General features: G+C 39.9%; 1 protein-coding gene across 2 annotated transcripts in view; it reads right to left on the minus strand.

The window, feature by feature from the left end:
- Prex2 (phosphatidylinositol-3,4,5-trisphosphate dependent Rac exchange factor 2) overlaps window positions 1-14018 on the minus strand; it is a 311821-nt gene that overhangs the window by 64966 nt on the left and 232837 nt on the right. For both annotated transcript variants that reach the window (XM_052175955.1, XM_052175956.1), the window contains one exon: window positions 9037-9151. In XM_052175955.1, coding sequence (XP_052031915.1) covers window positions 9037-9151 — 115 coding nt within the window. The remainder of the gene's footprint in view (window positions 1-9036; window positions 9152-14018) is intronic.

Consider the following 14018-nt stretch of genomic DNA (forward strand, 5'->3'; position numbering starts at 1 on the left):
AATAATGGTTAAGTCTCAGAAAGTGTATACTATGTGGGAAAATGTCACTTAAGTAAAGTGTATAGCTTGTAAGTTGTGGATCCTTCTTATATCTCTTATAACTTGTAAGCACCCTAAACCGACTCAAACTCTTCATAGACTTGGTTTATAATCCTACCACAAGAGAATCACCTCTCATGTAAAACCCTGAAAATTCTGTATTCTCCATCTAAAAACAGTCAGTAATTAAATCTACACACTTACTTTATAGCTAATTGTAGAGATGCCAAAATATGGACATCTTAAACAAATAAAAATAACAAGCAAAAACCAACTTTGCTGAGACAGAGTAAAAAATACAGCAATACCACAGAGCAGATGAATATAGAAGATTTCTATATAATTTCAAAACATATCACATCATTTAACTCTGAAAGCTGCTTGCTACTCCAAAGATAGAAATGCTATTTACATGCTAATGAACGTTCTTTCTTACCCAGTTGCCTGCTTGCTCACTGTACCTGGTGCTTTCATTGACTTAATATGGCTGACACACATACTCATCAACAGGTCCTAGTATTCTCCATTCCAAACTCAGCTGCTGTTTGCCACTCACCAAAGGATGGGGGTCAGTGTCTCATGATGTGAGGCCACCAAAGAAAGAGAAAGAAGGCCTTAAGCCCTGAGCCCTGAGCCCTGAGCCCTGGGCCCAGGACCTGCAAAAGCATATCAGAGCTGAGAGGGTGCTGTTTCTCAATCTCCTGTTGTTTGAGAGCTGTACCAAAAATATGAAATGACCATTTGCCCATGCCATGCATCATAACTGCTCTGTCAGGACTGTATATTCCCTGATATAGTTTCCTCTGTGGATGTGGAGAGGTGGTGTACTTCATAGAAACGCTATCATGGGACTAATCAAACACATCCTTCTGGCTGTCATTTTCCTGTTGTACATACCATCAAAAGCCTGTGGCTCTGAGACATGTTTGTGTAGTAGTCTTTTGCCACAGAAAATTGTTGCTTTTTTTCTATGTATCATAAAAAATATATATTTGGGTTTTCTAAAGGTCTAAGTCTTTAAATTGCTTTCCATTTGTATGCAGTGTGTATGCCTGCACGCGCCATTAAAGTTCAGATACTTCATTGCAGCCCTGTAATAGCCAGAAGCTGGAAAGAACCCAGATGTCCTTCAATGGAGGAATGGATACAAAAAATGTGGTATACATACACAATGGAGTACCATTCAGCCATTAGAAACAATGAATTCATGAAATTCTTAGACAAATGGATGGAACTGGAGACCATCATCCTAAGTGATGTAACTAAGTCTCAAAAGAACACTCATGGTATGCACTCACTGATAAGTAGATATTAGCCTAGAAGCTTGGAATACCCAAGACACAATCCACATATTAAATGATGTCCAAGAAGAAGGAAGGAGAGGCCCCTTGTTCAGGAAAGGCCCAGTGCAGCAGTGTAAGGAAATACCAGAACAGGGAAGTGGGAAGGGGTGAATGGGGGAATAGGGGAAAGGAAAAGGGCTTATGGGAATTTCAGGGAGGGGGGATCAAGGAAAGGGGAAATCATTTGAAATGTAAATAAAGAATATATCGAATAAAAAAATAAAGTTCAGATACCTGCAGAACCACAACAGGGTGTTGAAAGCTCTGGAACTAGAGTTACACATGGTGGTGAGCCACCACTTGGGATACAGAAGCAAGCCTGGGTCCTCAGAAGAACAGTACAGGCTCTTTACCTCAGAGCCATTTTTACAGCCCCTTAAAAAAAAATCTCTTTATGTACAAAGGCACATCTTAAGAGAATCTTTTACTTGAATAGTTTTGAATAGTTTTTGCATATTCTGTAAAAATGACAGATTTATAATTAAATATCTGAGATTATCAGCCCTAAAAATTTTTCAATATAAAGGTATCACTTCATATAGGCATTAAAGGGCATCTGCTAATGAAGAGCTTGTTTGTTTGTTTTTTATTCTGTTTGATTTTACTCTTAATTCCACACTAAAGTAATGCTGAAAAAGAATTATCTAAGTACCTGAAACCTCAAGGACTTCCTGGATACAGGGAACATTGTTCATTTTTACAATTTATATCCTTAGTCACCACATTGTGGTGCTTTTTGCCAGTAGAGGGTGCATTAAAATGAAAAACTATGGTAATGATAAATTACCTTTAAGTAGGGCACGGCAAAATGTGGCTGATGGAGGGGATGGATCATGGCCAGGGGCAGTATAAGGGGAAAAGGAGGACAGAGCAGATCAGGGGGTTGGAGGTGGGGTAGGAGGACAGAGCAGAACAGGGGGTTGGAGGTGGGGTAGGGGGACAGAGCAGATCAGGGGATTGGAGGTGGGGTAGGGGGAAAGGGCAGATCAGGGGGTTGGAGGTGGGGTAGGAGGACAGAGCAGATCTGGGGGTTGCAGTCATGGTTAGCAATACTTCCTAACTTCTGAGATTGCCAGAATTTTACAGTTAAATACTTTTGTTATTGTTCTTCTTTTATAAGCAGAAATGAATGAATAAAAAATGATTTCTGACTTGGTTCTAGAAGGAGTTTATATTCTAGAAACATCCCAAAACTATTTATGCTAGCTCAGCCTTGTGCATGGGGTAAAGAGCTAAGCAGGCATCTTTAGAAAGAAAGGTCAGGGCCACAGTGCCCTTGTGAAGGATCCTAGGCTCTTTCCCACTTGTTTCTCCTTCAGAGAGGAGACGGCTGGCCTAGGCTTTGCTATTGCACGCTGTGGAAAGGTTAGCTATCTTTAATATCATTTGCAATGGATGTAGTAACTATTACCAGACAGTATAAACTCAATAACATTTTCCAGTGGACTCATAACCCAAAGTAGCTATAATAACAACAACCCTGCATGTCAGAGTCTCTCTATTTCTTTCCACGAGATTAATGCTCCCCATGGGCTGGAATTAAGATTTCACCAAAGTTCAATGTGATGAGAAAAATAAGTTTATCGCCCTTTCTTACAGATCATAGTTAGATGGATGTTTATAGGTCTGTGCATGGCCCTCCAACAGCAGCAGCACAGCAATGCTCCACGCCATTATGGGCCATGACCTCGTAGAACCTGCATCAGAGTCTGGCTTTTAGTCAGCCTTTATTCCTACATATACCCTAGTGTCTCCTAAGATCACCTGCCAATGGTGTGCATGGCACAGTAGAGACAAATAGCTAAAATTACAGGCAAGGATTTCCTGATCATGCCCAGGGAGTTTGAACAGCTTCAATACCATTAAGAGATTCAGTACCATTGTATTATTGCTCTATTTTGGTTGTCATGGCTACAGGACAAAGTCCAAAATGGCATCTCTTCAAAACCTGAGGAAAAAGCATCACATAATACTTGCAGGCATTGATCCACTTTTTGGAAGTTCTTTCCTGAATCCTGGCAAGGGCGTTTCCTTGTGACTCAGGATAATGTTTAATCACCACATGTCATTCCTCCTCTGGTGATAGCTTCAAATATGCTGGGTGAATGCAGCACTGATTTTGCAAAATCCAAGCTATGTATGCCCATGGGGTATCAAATATGGAAAACCTAACATAAAATTCATCTTCAGTATTAAGAAATTCACCTCACTCCCTTGGATGGCCTTATATAGGACAAAAAAATATCAAGAGAGAGAAATAGTTCTTTGCTTTAAAGCTTGGTTTCACCAACTCACTCTCTAGATGTGTGTTCGCCTTAAAATGAACATGATAAAAGAGAAATATTAAGTGTTTAAGTAACCCATATAATGTGCTTTCATGGGATTGATTCACTATGTCTTAAAATTAAACAGACATGGTATCTGTTATATTCTGCTAAGTGAACAATTATATCTATCTGTTCTCAGATGCTTTAAGCAATAAAACCCACTGTTTCTACTTGCAGACTATACTTTGCCTTCTTATTTGATACTCCACTGGTACATCATGCTAAAGCCCTTCAGAAAGGAGCAGACAGCTGGGCTCTAGCTGTAAGCTCCTCCCAAGTCCTGTAGTAGGGCTTCTGATGCAGGAGGTACTATCTCTTCTTCTATGTATAACATTGGTATGTAGTGAGCATATTTGTCCAGATGATTAAAATGGATCTATATAGAGACAAGGGTGCCAATAGTCAGTAAAAATCCTTATTCAGAAGAATGATCATTCTCTGGGACAAAGTCACCATGTCTGCATCACACAGCCACTACTACACCAGTTTGCCTATACTGGCTTGAGTTTGCTTTCTGAAGCTTGTCAACCTCAGTAATATTTTCTAATCACACAATGGCCAAAAGGATGTTTTCTGAAGTCCAATGAGTAAATAAATGAATGTCCAGAATTAAATGAGTTCTAGTGGAAGTCTGAAAGGGAACTATGATGTGAGGGAGAAGAGGAAAGCTCTCCTTTAAGAGGGGCAGTCAGTGTTCTTGAAATATTACATGTTATTTTCTTGGATCTAAAAGCAAAAACAAAGTTCTGAAGTAACTAAGATGTATTTGTGCTTAGAAAGCTACAGGGAGGCTTTTGTAGATTGACTACATGGTCAAGAAATAAGAAGGAAGAGGAGACACTTCTGGAAGTAGGAAAATAATTGTCTTCCTGTGGAAAGGAAATCTAATGTGTAACAAGTAGTGCAGACAGCAGGTAATTACTGACAAAGGTACCAGATTTTTACCAAGGAGTGTCCACTTCTAAAAACCTTTTTTGAGGAGAGATACACTAATTTTCATACGTGAGCAGCACAGTCTAATACTTCTGCTATTTTTCATAATCATCAAAAAACACCCTGTCAAATATGTTGTGTATCAATCATACAATATGTTGTAAATCTGTATCAATCCCTGTTTAAAGTAGACTCACAAGGATGAAGAACCTTATGCCTTGCTCCCCACTGCTTTCTGCTAGTTTGACACAAATATCATAGTACAGTGCATGTTTTTGGATAACTTGAGCCTAGATGGTAGTGGTATTTGGAAATGAGAAGCTTGCAATGTAGACGCGAGACTGTAATCTTGGGACTCTGAATGATATACTTGGTTCTGGCCTGGGCCTTTACTGCCTGTGACCTTACCACAAAGAAATGAGGAGCCCCCACTGCACACTCCTGCTGCACACACAGTGGCGCACGATGTCCACTGCAATCATGAGTCAAAATTTTCTGTCAAGTTATTTAGTGTGAAGCATTTGGTCATAGCATTACAAAAGTAGCCAATACCAGTAACACAAAAAACACACACATGAGGGGAAAGCTTTTTTATGAAAAGCCATTTTGATAAATATAAGAAGGGATGCCAAAACCAGCTAACACCTCACCTCAAAGAATTTATACTACAGTGAAGGAAGTGAAAGATATATAATGATAACTTATCATCAAGGAGAAAATCTATCATAAAATATTATAAAGAGAAAATAGAGACCAGTAAGGCATTGAGGTCTGAACAGTGGTTCTGATATCTGAGTGTGTGAAAGAATGAATCATAGGGAAGGTTTCTTACAACCCAGACAATGGAGCACACTTAGCAGTTTTTAGGAGGTTTGGAGATGACCTGAGGACTGTTCTTTGAGACCTTCTGATTTAGGAACTGGTCTTCAATTCTGGCTGCACATTATACTCCTTGGCACCTTTTGAAATGTCTGGTGTCCAGGATTCATTCCAAATCTATAATAAATTAATACAAAGACTGTAGCAATATGAGATCAATCAGAAGCACAGCTTTCTCAGGAGTTGGAGACAAAGCAGATGCTGAGGGAGTGTGAGGAGTCAATCAGAGCTATGTGTGGGACTAGTGAGGAAGGAGCTCATTACTGACGGGTCTGTGGATAAAGGACGTGCAGGGTCAGTCATGAAAGAGCTTCACTGCCAAGCCCCCAAGCCGAGGGGCTTGCTCCAGTCAGAAGGCTGAATGGTCTGGGAGCACAGTACGAGTGGGTAAATACAAGACTGGAACTTCGAGACAGGGTTAAGTAGGTTGCTTCAACAGTGGTCCATTTTCTTAAAAGGAGTCTGTGGATTTATGCTCAAGGTTGAGTATTCTGTAGAAATGCTTCAATATTGTATCTAATTCAAAGACAACAGAGGAATATTTTTCACAAGTTAGGAAGGCAAAATTCTACTCTGTAATAATCGTCAACAGGAAGATTTTCTCAAGACTGAATTTGAGCTTCTTAAGCCAATGGTTCTCAGTTGGGGAATGAAAAACAAATTGATTATGAAGTTAAGTTATCATTTTCCTTTCCTATTGGTTGGAGTTAGTACAATATATACTTCTGAGAAACAGTGATGTAGACAAGAAAACAAAATTGAAATAGGCTAAGACATTCCAAATTGGAATCACTGGGACTTCAGAATACATTTGCTAAGGAAGACTACATAAGAAATTGAAAAAATTAGGGACTTAAAGCTTCTTGGAAATGACAATGGATGAAGTAGAGAGCACAGGAGAAAGGACAGGTGTGTGGGACTAGGTAAGGCTCATGCTACAAGAGGAAGGAAATCACCAGGACCAACGCACAGCCCCTGCTGGTCATTTTAGGTATTTATTTCATTTTCAGAGTTCAGCCACACTCATGAAGGGAAAACAAAACAGCTTTTAGTTATTAAGACTTAAGCCAGAACAAAAATAAATTTTCCTTAAAAATAAATGTTAAACAAAATATGCCAGACTCATATAGATAGATATCACAGCATCTTATTAAAAGGCTATAAAAATTCCTATCTTTCTGGTACCTGTGGGCATGTGTGTGTGTGTGTGTGTGTGTGTGTGTGTGTGTGCATGTGATCCTGAAATTATAAGGAGGATCATAGGAAGGAAGCAAGAGATTTTACGGGAAGGAAAGAGTAAGGAAAACATAATAGTGGAATCCAGGACACATGTATATAGAAGAGGGAGCTACTGAGCTGGGAGGAAGGGGATTAATCAGAGGACCCCGAGGGACAGTGCATATATACATATATAGAGCATATATAAAATATATTTTTATATATACCATGGAATATATATGTATACATATATACATATGAAATATATAGTATATAAAAATAAAGTAGTTTACAATAGTATTTATATGAAATATATGTATGAAGGTCTCAAAGAAACATGGTTTCATAAGGTTTCAAATTCTACATATGAAATATATGTAGATAGACGAAATACATATAAATATTATAACAAAATACTTATTTTGTATGCTAACCTTAAAAAATAAAAACGAATGGTCTAATCTGTCAAGTAATTTTAATAGTGATCTGTCAAGCAGCTCACTCATGAGGGAAGAATATATGCAATAGTTGTTGAAAATAAAATCTTATAAGTTAAAATCCTCACTTTCACTGGCTATGGTTAATTTTTCTTGCCTTTGAATTATCAAGGAAATTCATTGTTACCTTTTGGGGATCTTAGTCTTGCTAATAAAAGAATTTTAAAATGGGTATAGAAGGAATTTTGAGGATCATTCTATTAAAGTCTCCAAGAAAAAATAATAAAACAGGCAAGCTGTAAATCTCAATAGCTGAAGGCAGGAGGAAGATAGTTAAGTAGAAGAAAAAGTTACTCCATTTTGAGTTTGGGTCCAACAAAGTCTTCATATTTAACAAAGCAGCTGCATGGTATAAGGAGAGGGCACAAAGTCACCTTCAGACAAATCCCTGAGCAAGCTTAGGTTTTGACTAGGATTCAAGAAAGGGAAAGAGGGAGTGGCAAAGGAGAGGGAGAGAGAGAGAGAGAGAGAGAGAGAGAGAGAGAGAGAGAGAGAGAGAGAGAGAGAGAGAGAGAGAGAGAGAGGGAGAGAGAGAGAGAGAGAGAGAGGAAAAGGGGGAGAGGGACAGAGGGAAAGAGGGAGAGGGAGAGAGGGCAAGGGAGAGGGGGAGGAGACAGGGAGAGGGAGAAAGGGAAAGAAGGAGAGAGGGAGAGGGAATGAAGAATGAGGGAGAAGGAGAGAGGGAGAGGGGAAGGTAGAGAGGGAAAGAGGGAGAGGGGAGGAGAGAGGGAAAGAGGGAGAGAGGAGGGAGAGAGACAGAGACAGAGAGAGATGGGGGCGATAGAGGGGGCATGGAGGAGAGGAAGAGGGAGAGGGAAAAGGGAAGAAAAGTTACACACTCCATTAAAATTCCAAAAAGCAGGCAGGCTTAGCAGTGTAACATGGGGCAGGAAGGAGCTTCTGCACAGTATCAATATATCAACTTGGTGAGGATAATGATTCCTCCCATCTCCTTAGCTTATCTTCAGTTGAGGTGTTCTCCTGGTCCTGTGATTGACAGCCCCAGCTGCAGGGAACAGTCCTATGTGATGTTCTAATCTTAGGTGAGATGAGATGGTCTGGTCTCTACTCAGGATTCAGATTCCATTCTTTTGGTCAGGAGGAGGTAGCTTTCCCCTAAAGAGACTCCACAAATCCCTGATATCTCTACTCTTCCATATATTATTTTAAATCCTATAAAGATGGAAGCTGACATTTCCTTTTATTGTATTACCAGAGAAATAAGTTAGGTCTAAAGCCAACCATGATGAAAGAGTCTATCCTCCAGGGCTTCAAACTCTGCTAATATCTGGGATAATTGCACAGTAACAGTGTAGGAAGAAAGGCAGAATTAAAATTCAAGCATTATTTACTTGGATGCAGATATATTTTTTCCATTAACAAGCACATGGCTGTCATGTCTTCATATGGAGCCTTTTCTCTCCCATGTGAGGGGTAGCTGATTATTGACACAGAAAGTAATGTGCTTTCCCTGCAATTCAATGACTCTTCCTGTAGGTGGCACTATAAGATACAACAATGATATTTCCCCCTGGAAATAAATTGCTACACCTTATTGCATCCCTTTATTTTCCACAGATATTAAAACCTCAACATCACATATTCCAAGCCTCTTTTAAAAAATAATTACATGAGACATGGGAAGAAGGGTACTTGAGACATTAAACATTATAGTATCAAAAAATATCATCAATAATCTAAGCTAATGAAAATGTTCAGATCCTTGTCCTATGCCCAAAACATGAGGTCTAATATAAAAAGAAATGCTAAGCTAAGTCAGCAACGGAGGAGGCTGCATACCTGAGCTTCTGATTGTATTGTTTGACCTTTTCCAGGGAGGCTGTGTTTATTTGTGCTTGGAACTCTTCCACGGAGATGTTGTCTTTATAGCAATATCCTTCCATGCTCTCCAATGCTGTGAAACAAGAGAACAGTTTACATTCCATCTTACAACTTAGTCTATGTGCATCTCTTCTAATGCCACTAACTCTCACTAAAACATTAAAAGTGCTGAGTGTGAATGCATGAACAATAAGTGATTTCAAAAGTGAATGAAAATGTGCCCTTTGCTTTCAAGATATATCAAACAGCGAAAAAAGAATTTGTTGTTGCTAAATAGGCAAAGACAATTTCTGATTTAAGCTGTCCTCTATTTTTAAAACATTTTGAATGCATTGTAGAAGACTAGAGTATGCTGTTCCAAAATATGCCTTTTGGCATGACGATTATTTTTAGCTGGTTATTCTGAGAAACTGCAGACATGGGAAGTATTCTAAAAACAATGCAAAACTGAGTCTTTTGTAAGAAGAATTTATATCTAAAATTGGAGCCTACATTGTTGTGTGTACTGGCACAGGGGTGTTGGGGTGAATGTCTACATTTGCATACATAGCCCCTTTCTGCACCATGAAGAAAAAGGGACAAAATCATAACTTCTGATCCCTGCACAAGCTACTGAGATAAATTTATACAACAAGCTCTCATCCTTATTTTCCTCCTGTCTTAGGGTTTCTATTCCTGTAACAAAACACCATGACCAAAAAAACTGGGGAGGAAAATGAAAGGGTTTATTTGCCTTACACTTCCACATTACTGTTCATCACTGAAGGAAATCAGGGCAGGAACTCAAACAGGGCTGGAACCTAGAGATAGGAGCTGATCCAGAGGCCATGGAGGGTTGCTGCTACTGGCTTTTTCATCATGGCTTGCTCAAGCCTGCTTTCTCATAGAACTCAGGACGTCATCCATGGGCTGGTGGTCCTCACCTATTGACCACTAATTGAGAAAATGCTTTGCAGCTATATCTCCTGTAGGCATTTCCTCAGCTGAGGCTCTTTCCTCTCTGGCGACTCAGGCTTGTGTCAAGTTGACACTATTCTTTATAATTGGTCCTTTCTCCATATTTGTTTCCATGGACATGAGTACAAGACTCTTTCTTTTTCTCCATGGAATGAATTCCAGACCTGCAGTAGATGCTGAAAGGAGGGATTCTTCTGAAGCCTGTGTGGAAGGCTTACATACACATGCAAGGCTTCACACCATACACATGCACACCGCATACTCCCCCACACCTACATATACTTTTATAATGCCTTTCTCATTTTCACAAAGCACTTTTTTTTAATGTTCTATGGCTGTAAATGCTGCAGCAGAAGCACAAGGATTCTTTGTCCTCACAATATTATGGACAACAAAGGAGCTAGTCTTACTCTGGGTCTTATTTCGTCATGAGTAACCTTTACCCAAGCAGGTAGCATTTATGCCTCTCTTCAGTACATCCTAATTGCCGACATGACTATTCTTACATATTGGAGCAATTACTCACTAAATCAGAGATACTTGGGAATGAGACCCTGTATAGCCAAGGACCTGTTAAGTAAGGTTACCCAAGTGACTCGGGTACGGGACTTCTACAAGCTGCTCAAAGGATGATCTCTCTTGCTCTGGGGGGATTCACGACATCAAACTATTCAGAATGGTGTGCATCTGAAAGCATGAATCATTTATTTCTCCAATTTGCCATGTAATGTTTTCAGACCACATGTGTCGGCTGGCACACAAAACCACAAAAGTGAAACTACAGAGAAGACAGAGACTATAGGTGAGCTGGGGTCAAAGCTGAAGGACATGGTTCCTGGCCCAAGGTACCTCCATTTTGTACATCTTTGACTCTTCCTCGCCTCATCAACTAATTTCCTAACTCTAGTCTGCTCTTCAGCACTTATGCTAGCTCCTAGAGATGACGGGACAGATAAAAAGTGATCAAAACGGCACTCCAGGAGCAGCAAGCCTCGCGGTACCAGAGCCTCTGTGATGAAATCACTGCCCCAGCATTAGTTACTTTTCTGTGGTTGTAACATAATACCAGGCAAAGAGCAACCTAGAGAAAAGCTAAAAACTATTTTAGCTTCTAGTTCTGAAGGGGACATACGTTTCCTACCATGACAGGGACAGCACCGCACAACAGAAGCATGAGGCAGGCCTGGCAGTCAGGAATCAGACTGATCACATTTAACCCCCATACAGCAAGCAGACAAGGAGAACAGGAAGTGTGACCAGGCAATAAAACCTCAAAGGAAAGCCACACCCAGTGACACACATCATCCAGCAAGGTCTACTTCCTAAAGCAGCAGTTCTCAAACTTCCTGATACTGTGACCCTTTAATACAGCTCCTCAGGTTGTAATGATTCCACCCAAACATAAAATCATTTTTGCTGGAACTTCATAACTGCAATTTCACTACTGTTATGAATTGTAATGTAAATATTTTGAGGGTAGAAGTTTGCCAAAGGAGTCACAAGCCATCGCTTATTCTTTAGGACCCACTGTTGTCCTAAAGGATCCATAACTTTTTCCAACATTGCCATGAACTAGAAACCATGTATTCAAACACATGAGCCTACGGGTGACATTTTGTAACCAAACCACAACACCTGCCAATTAAGGTACTTACCATGCTGAGTTATCCCTACATGGAAAGCAGAATATTCTTTTTACATAGATTCATTTCTATTAAAAACTGTAAAATAGCAATGATAAAGTCCTACATGCACATGACCAAATGTAGCCTGTCAAGCTGTCTGTAGGAATTGCGTTGTGTGAACTGTTATAGGCGACTAGGCCTGAAAGTAGCAGCACCACTCCCTGGGTTTGCATCATGAGTTGTATAAAAGTAAAGAAAGTGGGCCCAGCAGTAGGTGCTCACTCATCCAGTTCTCTCTGCTCTCACCATGGGATACAGCTAACTACTCCCAGTGCCTGCCTGGAGCCTGGAACTGTGAGCTCCAAATTCATGCCTTGACTTCACCAAAGATGGGATTGTAAATGACCAGGATATTTATCAGAGTAACAAATGAAACTAGAACGCCATTGAATATCATCAAGGCACTTCAAGATCTTGCTCACTGAAGGGCAGAGGAAGTGCCTAAAAATGCTTGAAGCTGTAATTTCAGAAACCACCAAAATCTTCTATGTCATTATTCTGAGGAAACACATGGCTTTCTTGAATAGTCCTCACGCATGTTTGCATATGTTCACACCCTCCTCTAAGAACCTCTCCGGTTGCTGTGCATGCTTAAATCTATGCTAAACATCTCTTCTTAATAAACTCCGATTTAGAATCTTGGTATCACATGGGTAAAATTCCCAGAATATTACTCCTTCGTCTGCCTCAAGGGGTAGCATGGAGATGTATCTATGGCCCAGGCCCACCTCCCATTGAGACCTTTAGTGATGACCAGGATGGGAAAAGCTCTGGAGAAGTATAGCTAAGCTCCCTGGCTGCTGCTGAACAGTCTTACTTTACTCTCCTAGCTTGTTTGTTACCTTGGTTTCTTTTTCTTGGAGAAAGTCGAAAGCTCCTCCTTGATGCCTAATGAATGTAACTGGCTCTGAAGACAGGATTCCCCCTGGAGTTATCAATATCCATTCCTGGCCCAGGCAGAGCAGTCACTGCTATTGGTAGAACTATCATTGTAAAGTCTATTGACTAATGTCCAAAGCCATTTTCTTTTCTCCATGAGATTGGCCAGGGGGTTTTTGAGGAGACGTGACTTTAGAGTGACACCGAGAACAGTAAGCCTTGCTAGGCAGAGCATACCAAGCCTGAACATATTGGGAATGGCTGTTTCTATGCAATCATTCTCCAGGCCGCTCGTGACCCTGGCCTACTAGAGCACCATACTTTCCTATTTTAAGTACTTTCTCTAAAGCCAGCAACCTCTTCCATTGCTAGCTCGTTTTACAACTTTACCATTTCTCCCTATGATATTATCAGTCCCTGTATCCATTTCTGCATCCTCCCTCTTTCTAATTTTTCTCATCTAAAACTTTATAAGGTTCTCAAGCTATAGATTACAACCCATTTGAAGGCCACATATTAGATATCCTACAAATCACATATTTATATTATAATTTATAACAGTAGCAAAATTACAATTATGAAGTATCAACGAAATAATTTTGCAGTTGGAGATCACCACAAGTGAAGAACTGTATTAATGAGTGGCAGCACTAGGAAGGCTGAGAGTCACTGCTGTATGGCAAAGACAAATTGCACAGACCTGCAGGTACTAATCTGGTGACAGTTCCAAAAAAACATAAGTCAATATGTAGAGAACATTTTCAAGGATATACAGAGGGAAATTAGCTACCCAAAATGTGCAGCTGCCCAGTGCCATTGACAGAGTACTGGAAAGGCTGGTGATGTGGTTCAGGTAGGGAACACACTGAGAATTTTAACTTATTTTCATTTTATTTCCATCTTATTCCTTTCAGATACACAAAAGAACACACAGAACATAGTTAGGCCTCATTATAAGTTTTTAAAAACTGAAGAAATTTGGCCTAAAAAGGGCAACACAGGAAGTCTTCCATCTTCAAGGGCATCAGTTCTTGTTCTTTGGCCCTGAAAATGGGAAAAGTTACTGCAGTCTGTTTAACAAGGTTACTCCTCAGCATCCTTGTTCCCACTGGTTGTTTGCTTGAGGCTCATCATTAATTAGGCTAGGCTCTTTGCCTTTGGGATGTCAACTTTCTATAATGTTTTTATCATGAGCAGTTTGGAAAGCATAGATTATAGCTTACGGATTGTTTTGTCTTATAAAGAAAAAATGGGATCAACAATCTAATTTAAGTCTGGCATTTCATAAATTTAAATGATGGCTATAAATCATTTGGTTTCTACATTTACTTTTATATATAACTAAACATATGTATACTGAAAATGAGGGCATAACCATCCTAAGTATGATTCAGGAGAAGATCGTAGATACGAGGGAGA

This window comes from Apodemus sylvaticus, chromosome 3 (genome assembly GCF_947179515.1).
Source record: "Apodemus sylvaticus chromosome 3, mApoSyl1.1, whole genome shotgun sequence".
In the NCBI taxonomy this organism is placed as follows: domain Eukaryota; kingdom Metazoa; phylum Chordata; class Mammalia; order Rodentia; family Muridae; genus Apodemus; species Apodemus sylvaticus.